General features: G+C 36.5%; 1 protein-coding gene across 1 annotated transcript in view; it reads left to right on the forward strand.

Annotated features, from left to right (window-relative positions):
• CDKAL1 (CDK5 regulatory subunit associated protein 1 like 1) overlaps positions 1-12,707 on the forward strand; it is a 654,035-nt gene that overhangs the window by 215,529 nt on the left and 425,799 nt on the right. The window contains exon 7 of the mRNA XM_003788378.3: positions 9,270-9,390. Within this exon, the coding sequence (XP_003788426.1) occupies positions 9,270-9,390 (121 nt within the window). The remainder of the gene's footprint in view (positions 1-9,269; positions 9,391-12,707) is intronic.

Below are 12,707 nucleotides of genomic sequence, written 5' to 3' on the forward strand. Positions count from 1 at the left end.
CCTTTTCCCCAATCCACTCACCTACCAAATAAGGTGTTGAATACTTCATGCTTTATTATTTTTTTTAACTTACTCTGACATTTATTTATTTATTTATTTCAGATTAATATATAGTCCAAATGAAAGTTGTAGTTGAGCCCTTTAACAATGAGGCATACATATACCCCTACATTGTACCCATCAGATGAGACCAAACCCCTTTCTCCTCCTCCCCTCCTACTAGAATTTGTGTTTTTACTTCTTGTGTAGGTACGTAGGTGTTCACCTGCTAGTTTCATATTAGTATTAAGTACATGGATGGGATCCTTGCTTTGCCATTCTTGTGATACTTAGGAGGCTGTTCTCCAAATCCATCTAGGTAAATGTAAAAGATGTAAAGTCTCCTTTCTTACAGAAGACTTTAAGGCTGAGTGGTATTTGATGGTATATATATATATATATATATATATATATCTCATTGATATATACCTAGGTGATACTTAGGAGTCTATTTTCCAAATCCATCCAGGTAATTGAAAAGATGTAAAGTCTCCTTTCTTACAGGAGATTTTTGGTTGAATGGTATTCAATGGTACCGTGTTTCCCTGAAAATAAGACCTACCCCCAAAATAAGCTCTAGCAGGATTTCTATGCATTTGTTAAATATAAGCCCTACCTCGATAATAAGACCTAGTGATGGGCATGGCTATGCAGATATACTGTGCATATACCGTGATATGCCATGCTGTGCATTTCAGCGTGGAGTGGTAAGGAAGACTGGAATACCTTTTATTTGCCACAGCTCCTTTCTCCGAGCTGTTGGCACTTGCGCAGGTGTGCGTGTGGTAACTGCGGTAGCAGGCATCCTGTTGCACTCGTGAATGGCTGGGGAAAGGAGTTCATGCATCACTAGTGCCAGCCCCACCAACAAGGTCAGCTCCCCCTGTCAGGTTCCAGAAAAACATGACTTAACTGTATTTGAATAAATGTAGATTGTTGTATTATACTTAATAAAAACAAGACATCCCCTGAAAATAAGCCCTATTGTGTCTTATTGAGAAAAAATAAATATGAGACAGTGTCTTATTTTCAGGGAAACACGGTATATATATACCATAATTAATCTGTTCATAAATTGATTGGCACTTGGGTTATTTCATATCTTAGCAATTGTGAATGTTATACACATTCAATTGCAAATATCCTGATGGTAAAATGATTTTTGTTCTTCTGGGTAGATACCTAGTAATGGGATTATAGGAACAAATGCCTGGTCTGCTTGCAGTCTTTGAGGATTCTCCACACTTCTTTCTACAAGGGCTGTATTAATTTGCAGTCCCACCAACAGTTTATAAGTGTTCCCTTTTCACCACACCCATGCCAGTGTCGGTGCCTACTGTGGCACCACACCTCCACGTGAATAAAAACAGCTAGGACACAGATGGAAGGTACAAGCCTGCAAAAGAAGTGGGCTTCCCAACATTCCGGGGAGAGCCCCATGTAACTTCTGTCGTGGCCTTTTATTGAAGTATTATACAACAGGTGTGAGGAGCCCATGCACTGGTTCTACGTGCTAAAGGATTGCTACATGCTCTTTTCCCAGGGGCTTGACTCCCACCCTGTTGTACCACATATGTCCAAGATTTAACACCTGCTTGCTAACAGGGGACTGGTCTTATCTCATTAACGTGTGCAGTTGTTTGAGGGCTTGTCTCAGGGCTGCAAAACATCTTCATGCTGGCCAGGAGATTGTCCCCCTCTGAGTGCCTCCTTCAAGAACCAGTGGCTGCTTCTATAAGCCTGGTGCTTCTCCTACATGTCAGTGATTAGAGCTTTGGGACTTTTTGATGTGGGCTAATCTTAGTGGGGTTAGATGATTTCTCAAGGTGGTTTTGATTTACATTTCTCTGATGATTAGGGACAATGAGCATTTTTTATGGGTTTGTTGGCCATTCATCTCTCTTGGGAGAAGGTTCTGTTTAGGCCTCTTGGCCAGTGATAAATCTAGTTGTTTGCTCTTTTCTTGTTGCTTAGTTTGAGTTCTCTGTAGATTCTAGGTATTAGGCTTTTGTGAGATTTATAATATGCAAATATCTTCTCTGATAATGAAGGTTGTCTGTTTGCTTTAGTTGTTGTACCCTTAGCTGTGCAAAAGCCTTTTAGCTTGAGCAGGTCACATGTATTTATTTTTGGTATTGCTGCAATTGCCAATGGGGTTCTCTTCATAAAATCTTTTCCCAGGCTGATATCATCAAGAGTTTTTCCTATACTTTCTTCTAGAGTTTTTATTGTTTCATGTCTTAGATTTAAATATTTTATCCAGCACGAGTCAATTTTTCTAAGTAGTGAGTGGTGTGGGCCCAGTTTTAGTATTTTACACGTGGCTAATAAGTTCTCCTAGCACCATTTATTGACTAGGGATTCTTTTCCCCAGTGTATGCTTTTGTTTGGTTTATTGAAGATCAGATGGTGATATGAAGTTAGTTTCATCTCTAGGTTATCTATTCTGTTCCACATGTCTATGTCTTTATTTTTGTGCCAGTACCATGCTGTTTTGATCACTGTAGATTTATAGTATAATTTGATGTTTGATAACATGATGCCTTCAGATTTGTTTTTGTTTCTTAGAATTGCATTGGCTATTTGGGTTTTTTTCTGGTTCCATATGAAACAGAGAACTATTTTTCTCCATGCTTTATTAAACTCTGGAAATGTAACGAGGAAACATCTCTATCTTAGTAGGCTCCCTTCACTTACAATGATCTATAATTTGAGTTTCTTTCTTCTTTCTTTTTTTGGACAATTGTTTCCTACTTTTTTCTCATTTAAATATCTTTTTCTAGGTGTCATTGTTCTGTTAGCATTTAAACTCTTCATACTTGCCCAAAGAAAGGGAATTAAGTAACTAAGATGTAGAGCTTTAAGTTGTAATGATATGGTGTTTTTGAGTTAATTCTAGCATTATATATAAAGTTTTCTAACTTAGACTTGTAATAAAGCTGCTTCTTCCATTTAACCCATTTTCCTTGTTTTACATTTCTTTCTTGTTTCAAGATGAAAATATTTCAAGGAAGGGTCCCACTTTGGTATCAATATCAGAAAGTTATTTTTTTCTTTCTTTTTTTACTGGGAAGTGCCTACATATGAGGAATGATATGGAATGGAGCAGAGACACACTTTTGACTATACTTTTTTCTTTGTATTTGAGTAGTTAAAAACGCCTGTTTGGGACATGGCAAGTGATAAGTCTAAAGATTTTTATAGAAAAACAGATTAAATTGAAAACTTTTGTCTAATATCATTAAATGTTCAAATTGATGCGATAAATTTACTTAAATCAGAATTGATGTCTCTGGTCCATTTACTTGTCTTTTTTTTCTTTTTGCTTGATTATTCTGTCAGTCTTCTGCCCTCAGCCCCTACTATTGTGTTGGATTGCTTTGTTAGGAAGATATCCAGCAGGCTGACCTAGAGTTTAGGGTTCAGACAAGTCTTCTCAATGTGTATGTAACAGAACTGAATTTGTGTGAAGTAAGAGCAATCAGCAAGAGATCAAGAAAACTTGGCATGAGCCCTAGGTGGTGGTGGTCGTAGAGGTGGGTGGTCACATATTCAGGAAACAGTGATTGGCTTTTAAAGTTAGATGGGTTGCATAAACTATTGAAGACAAGTCTAGGTGTTTATAAAGCCTTTAAAAGAAAAAGAAATTAAAGGGAAAAAATAAACAGTATGAGTCCAAGTTGCCAGATCATTGATATTTCTGTACTATACAATATTTTAAAAAGTTCATCTGTACCACCCATTTTAGCTTGTGAGAACTCAAGGAGGGAAGGCTTGTGTATAGGAGCATAATTTAGTTAATAAATATGTTTTATAGGGTAGTCATATTTCTATCACCCAATTAATTTATGTGCGAATGTTCCAGGAATTGGTTCTTTTTTGTTTGTGCATGACCATTATAATTGGTTTCTTGATAGAGGTTTCCTAGTATATGGGGGTGGGATATTTTCCTCAGCTCTCATAATATGCAACACAGTTGGCACTGTGGGATTTAGAAAAATTTTTGCTCTTAAAGATTGATAGGCAATGTTAAATATTGATTCACCTAGTATAGTAGTAATTATTGTACAAGTAATGTGGACTGCTTTGGTTTTTCACAGCATAATGAATTCAGAAATGTGCCCAAAACAGTGCATTTTATAAAAAGATTTTTGATTCAAAATTTCATAATACTGTATGTAATAATTTTAGCTGATAAAATGGTAATATTCTTTTGCTCATTAAATCAAACATAAAAACCAACATGGAATCAGGGTTTTGTAGCTGATTTATAAATAACTGCTGAAGCTCAAGGCTTAAAATTTAATTTGATTTTAACAGGGTTGAATTTTATGTGACATCCAAAGTAACAACTTAGAGAGATACTTAATAAAGATGGCTAATAAACCTACTGAGACACATTTGACCATTATTTAGAGGAGATGAATGTGAATTTACATTTAAAATGGAAAGATGAAAGATTTCAGAAATGGAATGTTTGATTTTGTCTCGCTCTCTATATACGACAGTCTACTTTTTGCACCCCTGCATTAAAATTGCACATCTCTATTTTAATTACTTTACATCTTTATCACCATCTCCTCAGTGGTCTCGTGTCATTATCAAGTTGATCTGGTCATACTGTGCATCATTGTTCCCATCTGTTCCTGTTAATACTTCCTCATTTACTTTTTTATTACATGGGATTGAAATGATATAAAGGAAAAAAAAAACCTTCCTCTTTTTATCTTTTCAACTCTATTGTCCTGGTTTCTTTCCTTTCTCTCTTTTCCTTTACTCAGCCAAAAGAGTGATTCACAGGAGTCACGAAATAAATCAGTTTTCATTGAGCAATCATTATTTTTCCATCACAGCACTGGGCATCAGTGGCTAACGAGAAGGAATCAGAAAAGAAGGGACATGTGAGTGTATAGTTATGGTCTTTGCTGCATGGTCCCTTCATGAGTGTACCATGCTCATTTTCAGGGTAAATTGGCTCTAGAAATTTCATTTTTACCTTTCAGAATGTTTCTCTGAGCCAGACTCCTTGTTTCCTCTCTTTTCTTTCTACAAACATGGTCTCTTTAAGATAACTCATTCACTTTATTCTGTAGTCTGTCAAATTTCAGTTTTAGATGGCTGCACTATAGACAGCTGCACATAAAATAGGTAATGATTCAAATATATTTTTTTATTCTGTGGTCTATGGACTTAAGGAGTTAATTTGAAACAGCAGTTCTGTTTGAAAGAGGATTTCTAAAAGAGATGGTATATCACAAATAAAAGTTTTATTTCACTAATCTGTTTTTAAAGAAGTAATTGTTCTATGGTTGAATTTCCTTCCTTTCATCTTTGGCCAGATATAACAAGCAACTTTTATGTTATTTCCTACTTTGTCTTTAGTGTACTATATATTTCAATTAAAAAAAAAAAAACCCTGACTATTGTTAGATCTGCCGCTCTTTAATGAATCATTGGATTGAAAAATAACTCATTATACCATCAGGCAGAGATAGGTTCCTTTATTTGAATGTAGATAGTGAAGATGAATAATTTATCAAATGTTATTAGGGCAGCCTGCATATTACTGAAGTCACAGCAGGATATAATGAAATTTGTGTCATGCTAGTATGAAAATAGCATGCCTTTGCATAGTCATTATTGAACTTTTGGCATCTCTCAGAGAACTATTATGTTATCATGCCAATCTTGCTCACCTCTTCATTAACTGGACTTTTGATTGAAGAGTTTAACTTATCTTAAAAATCTGTGGAATCTGTTCTGCCAAATGCTTGCTTGACTCAAGCATGTTTCTGTGTCAGTACAAAAATTTTCAGAATGAACGAAGTACTTAATGTTTCTTACTAAAGTGATTAGTGCAAAAAGGCTATGACTGATGGTTTTATCACTTCTAGTCATGAAAAGCTGTCTGTACAGGAGATGCTTAAGCAATATAACTTTCTGAAATTAGGGGTGATAAAACATGCATATAATTACTTTGTATCTTCACATCTATACTAATTATGTACTTGGAATTATCTTAATTGGTTTAACAAAGTTGCATTTCATTTGCCTCTGGCATGATTGCATGACGAGGTCAACAAATCTCCCCAAAGTATGACAAAACTGGACAAATGGGCAAAACCAAATCTTGTCAGTACTCTTGAAATCTACCAACCACATTCAGTGAAGTGAGATGTGTGTTATTCACCAGAACAACTGAATTTTGGGTAAGAAGAGTGTGAATCTGTGATGTTGGTGCTGAGACTGCTACTGATTTTTATCCTCAACTCTATAGGCAAGGTTGTTCAACTAGGCTGTGCAAACCAGCAGCTCTGTTGCTATTCCCAAGGCAGCTCAGTTGATTGGAGAACTGTCAGGTACAGTGGCGATTTTGATGACAAGTGACAGGGAAGGTCTGCAGCTCTGCTGATCTGTTTAGTGGAAGCAGTGGATAGGTGGACTAGCCAGAGATTTAACAGGGGATTCTGGAGATGAGGCAGGGACAGGAGGCCTGAGCAGCTCTCCATTTACCTAGAGTTGACTGAGGGTTGTGCACATGTATGGCAGCAACTGGAGCAGGCTTTATGAGAAATACTAAAGTTCTTCAGGTAGAAAAGAAGAAGGACTAAAGGATAACTCGAATTGCAAGGAACAATGGAAAGTACTAGAAATGGTACTTATATGGATGGGTAAATATAAAGCATAAATATATGTTTTTACATTTTTTCCTTATTTAAAAAAGCATGCAGTTATATCTAAAATAATAATTATAGCACTATATTTTTGTCTTTATATTAGTCCCCCTTTAACTATTAGGGATACATTCAGAGGCTACCTGAAATCACAGCTAGGTGGTTTTTACTGTGTTTTATCCTGTATGTAAATATGTATGATAAAGTTACATTTATAAACTAGGCACAATACGAGATTAACAATAGCAGTAATAGAACAGTTATAACCATATACTATAATAAAAGTGATGTGAACATGGTCTGTCCCTTTTTTCTTCAGAATATCTTATTGTACCATGGGTGACCAAAACTGTAGAAAGTAAAACCACAGATAAGTGGGGGACTACCACATACAACTAAAGATGTTAATACGTGTGAAAACAGCAGCATAAAAGAGGGAAAAGGGAACGAGGCAGCGCTGGGATGTTGAATATTCATATAAAAATGAACTTAGGCCCTACTATATGCAGAAAGTTACAAAGTAGATCTTAGACTTAAATATACGAGCTAAAACAACAAAACGTAGAAAAAGACACAGGAGAAATCTTTGTGACATCATGATAGGCAGAGTTCTTAGATGTGTCACCAAAAACATGAGCCATAAAAGAATAAAATTGATAAATTAAACTTCATTAAATTAAAAGACATTTACTTTTGGAGAGACACCATTATGAAAGTACAAATATAAGCCACAGACTGAGAGAAAATATTTGTGAATCATATCTGATGAAGGTCCTGTACCCATAATATATAAAGAATTCTCACAACCTAGTAAGATATACCATAATTTAAATATTTGACAAACTACTGACATGAACATTTGTGTTAGTCAGGACCAATGTGATGTGTATCCAGAAAGAGGTGCATTTTAAGGAATTAGCACACAGAGTTATGAGACTGAGAAGTCTCAAGATCTGCAGGGGACAAGCTAGAGACCCGAGAGAGCCAATATGTAAGTCCAGTCTCAGTCCACGGCCTGGGAACCAGGAGAGCCAGTGTGTGAGTGCTCATCCATACACTGGTGGGCTTGAGACCCCCAAAGAGCCAATATCTTAGTAGGGGTCTGAAGGTCTGAATCCCTGGTTTTCTGGTTCATATGGTCAGTTCATATGGTCAGTCATGCTCGCTCACCTTTTTGTTCTATTTGGCCTTCCTTTATTTGTTTGGATGAGGCCCATCCACATTGGGAGGGCAGTCTGCATTACCCATTCTGGCACTTCAGATGTTAATCTGGTCTGGAAACACTCGCACAGATGTTCCCAGAGCAGCGTTTGGTCAAAATGTCTGGACATCCAATGGCACAGTTAAGTTCAAACATAAAATTAACCTTTACCACATTTTATTGAATAAGAAATACATTTGGTTAATAATCACGTGAGAAGATGGTCAAATTTATTAGTTATTAGGTAAATGCATATTCAAACCAAAATAATATACCAATATACACTCATTAGAATAACTTATCAAAAAAAGTCATGGCACGTTGGCAAGGATATGAAGAAATTAAAAATCTTATACTTTGCTGGTGGTAATATAAAGTGGTACCACCACTTTTTACTATTTTATGTTATTTGAAAAAAGTTAAATATAAATTCACTATATGACCTGGCAGTTCCATTCCTAGGAATTAATCCAAGAGAAATGAGAATAGATGTGCATACAAAGACTTTTACACAAATATTGATAAAAATATTACTTTAAGAACTATTAATTGGAAGAAAATCCAACTTTCTGTTAACTGGTCAATGGAGTAACAAAGTGCAGTATTTGGCATGAAAATAGAAAGGAACTGTAATAAGCTTGAAGGAATTTCTTGTGGTGATAGAAATGTTCAAAAACTGGATAATGGGTTTGCAAAACTGTATAAATTTATTTAGAAGCATTGATTTGTACTCTGACAATGGGTAAATTTGATAGACTATGCCTCAATAAAGGTATAAAAATAATATCTCTCTATAAAGAGAAAATAACAAGTAAATATGGTAGAATAATAATTAGGGAATCTGAAGGGTTATGGGAATTCTTTGTACAATCTGAAATCATTTCAGAGCTTCAAAATTTCAAAAATTCTATTGCTCTTAGGAGTGGTCTGATTTCTTCATGTAACATTTTGTAAAAATAAGTTTAAAAGTTTTGTTTGTTTTAAAAATATCCAGCCTCAAAGTGCCATTTTATTGTAGCTTTTTTGATTCTTTACGACTTTGATTTGTTTGCTTTGAACAGATACTCCCCTCCTGCTGCACATGCACGTCCGGTCTATGGTCCCTGTTTCTCTGTCTCATCTGTTCAATATAAAAGTGCAAATAATATAAGCAAAGCAGTTTTGCTCGTAGGCCTCAAATATGGCTGTTTTTTCGTTTGACAGTATTTTTTAGGTTTATATAATCACATGTTGTCTAAATTGGATTTTTTAATGTATAAAAGAAAAAAGTTAAATGCAAACATTAACACATATTTTGAAAGCATTAAATTAAAGGGAAGTGTGTGACTCATGCTGTTTATGTGCTTGATTTGAAGGTCACTCTGTGAGACTGCTGGGTCAGAAGAAGGATAATGGAAAGCGGTTGGGGGGAGCACGACTGGATTTGCCCAAGATTAGGAAGAATCCACTGATAGAAATCATTTCCATCAATACTGGGTAAGTGTTTCTCAAACTTGCTCATAAAACATTCAGTGTACTCTATGAATTCAATTTTTTTCCTGAACAGGTGACATAGAAGAGTATTTGAATATTTTCTTGGGAAAGAAAAATCACAAAAAGCTCCAAAGAACTGAATATTGTTTCTTCTGGGATGTTCCTTATATGCAAATTACACTTGTATTTGTTGCAGGGTTTTATGCTTTGACTAACATTACTCTTATTTTAGTAATAAACATGGATTTCATTTTTCAGCTGTGCCCTTGGTTAAAATCTTTGGATAAAGAGCATTTTATTCTGTGAAATAGTCAGCGGACTGATCATCTTTGAGTGCTTTGAACAGGGTTATAGTAAATGTTGCCCAAGATGCTAACCATGCTTTGATTACTAACTATATAAAATGTGTATTTTAAAAAGTTATTCTTATGAGTGTTGAACTGAAAAAAACACTATGACTGAATGTTCAGTACTCTTTGAATTTCCACACCTTGGGCTGAAGTGTTTTGTATTTATTAATATTATACATATTCATACTTTGATTTTCATTGAATTTGAGTTCTTTAAATTATAACTCCATCTGAAAAAGTCACTTTTTCTTGAGAAATTGACTGGCTTAAGGGCTTCCGTTCCTTAAATCACTAGGAGTACCTACTTAGCCCGTACCTTTCATGAAATTCAAGCTGTTCTGCTTTTTTTTGACTTGAGCTTCCCTCTTATTTCTCTTTCTGTCCTTCTCTTTCTTCGTGCTCCTTCCCATTGAGTGCTGGTAAACTTAGCTTCCTTGTCCAGTATCAGCCCGCCTCTCTCCAACTCAGTGCCTTCTTTTCCTCTGTAGTGATGACAGCTGTGTTTCAGCCATGGTCTTTTTTCTAGTCTCACCACCTTCTGGTTCATTTTCTCATACTGCTGCAAATGACTAGAGGAAGGTTTAAGAAGTCATTGGTTTTCTCAAAAAGCCCCATGGGATGGCGTTCAATTGCTCGATGGGTTTGTTGTGCACTAGTGTCTGGCCTTCAATATTGAAGATTCAGAAACTTGGCCTCATTAAGCACAGAGACTAGTGATTAACCAGAAGTTAGCAGTAAGAAGTGTAGTTGTCACTTGATTGGAATACCTAACATATTCTTTCTATCCTGAGCCAGATTATAAACACAAGGCCATGGGGCCATTTGCTTTCTCCTCTGTCTCAGTTACTCTGTCCCCTTTCTGCAGGCATTGTATACTTCCCCTCCAATTTCTGATGATCCTATTTAAAATTGCAGCACTCCCACATTTCCTCTCTTTCATATATGCCTTATTTTCCCATGTAACTTTCATGACCATTAAAAAATATGTATTTATGGTCATGTATATTTTAATTGTCTCTCCTCACTTGCTTGCACACTCCATGAAGACAAGGACTTTTGATTATTTCGCTTACCAGTATATCCTCAGTATACACCCAGAATTTATTCACAGTAGGATTTAATAATATTTACTTAATTAAATGAATGATTGAATTACAGATTTGAAAGTTTAATGAGACTATGCTAAATTCTTTTTACCGGACAGATTGCCTTGCCACGGGCAATAATACTTAGAGTTTGCTGGCTAAGCATAATTTTCTCTTGAACAATGCCTTTTTTTGTTGTTTTGTTTTTTGTATGTGCAAGACCGATCAACCCTCTTCTGGCTACATACATTGGTTTAAAATGTTAATATTTCAGGATTTGTTGAACCCTATTACATTAGGATGCATTTGGTTTCTTCAAGGTGACTTTCCAGGTATTTTTGACCCAGTAAGCATTTGTTGTAACTGTTTTCTTTTCCAGTCCCTATGTGCTTCTCCATTTTGCTGTTCTCCACCTCACGCTCCAGTCACCTCATCTTGAGTTACTTGGAATCTCAGACTCCAGGGTCTTCTGTATCTTGATTCAAGGCCCTCCTGTGTGCTGAAGGGGTTCCCTGAGTGTCAGTCCTTTCCTCCTGGGCCTTATCAGCCATCCTGTACTCAGCTGCATGCGCCTGTCTTTGGTTGGCTGTTTGTTTCTGCCTCCACAGCTTGGCTAAATCCATCTCTCTCTCCAGTGTGCATCTATAGCATTCCTTGGTTATGGTACTTCTCAGACTGTATCATTTATATTTCCCACTAAATTGTGAAGTCCTGGGTACTGAACACTTTTCAGTTATCATTACATTATTCTTCGAGTTCAGTGCTCAGTACAGAATATAGTTATGCCCCCATCTGCATAAGGGATTGCTGCCATGACCTCTGTGGATGCAGAATCTGTGCATGCCAACCCCCTTATATGAAGTGGGGTGATATTTGCATCTAAGGTACTCATATTCTCCTGCATACAGAGACCTTTTTTTTTTTTTTACTGTCATCCTGGGGCACCGGGGAGTCCTCACGGCACCTTCCCAGGGTGAGAAGCAGGAAGGCCCTGCTTGCCCTTCATCCTGCATTCATATCTGCCCCCCTGTGGGGGTAGGGGAGTTCCGAATGACCCGTGGGGTAGTAGGGTACATCTATATAGCTCAGGCAAATTACAGTGCTTCACTTCTGGAACTCCCTCCACCAGTGTTTTTTTAAATTTTTTATTAGATTATAATTGTGTACATTAATTCTATCATAGGATACAGTGTGTTGCTTCCATATACAGTTTGAAAAACTCTCATCCAACTGGCTAACATAGCCATCATGTCTTTCTCATAATTGTTGTGTTAAAACATTTATATTCGACCTTTAGACAAATTCACATGTACCCTAATAGGATAAATCATAGGCGTGATCCCCACATTATCATTCTCTTTACGTATCCTCCTCCCTCCCCTCCCCTTCCTCCTCTTTCCCCGTAGTCTTGGACTATATATTTGGATTATAGCTTTCCTAAGATAGCTAACAATTAGTTTCATAATAGTGTTGAGTACATTGGATACTTTTTCTTCCATTCTTGAGCTACTTTGCTAAGGAGGACATTTTCCAGCTCCATCCATGTAAACATGAAGGAGGCAAAGTCTCCATCTTTCTTTGTGGCTGTATAGTATTCTATGGTGTACATATACCACAATTTATTGATCCATTCATGGGTTGATGGGCACTTGGGCTTCTTCCATGACCTAGCGATTGTGAATTGGGCTGCAGTGAACATGCTGGTACAGATATCTGTATTATAGCGTGATTTATGGTCTTCTCGGTATATACCTAACAGAAGAATTACAGGATCAAATGGTAGATCTCTATTTAGATCTCTGAGTGTTTTCCATATGGTTTTCCAAAAGGGACGTATTAGTTTGCATTCCCACCAGCAGTGTAGTAGTGTTCCCTTTTCTCCACA

The sequence above is a fragment of the Otolemur garnettii genome, unplaced genomic scaffold, assembly GCF_000181295.1.
Source record: "Otolemur garnettii isolate 467f Iridium unplaced genomic scaffold, OtoGar3 scaffold00026, whole genome shotgun sequence".
In the NCBI taxonomy this organism is placed as follows: Eukaryota; Metazoa; Chordata; class Mammalia; order Primates; family Galagidae; genus Otolemur; species Otolemur garnettii.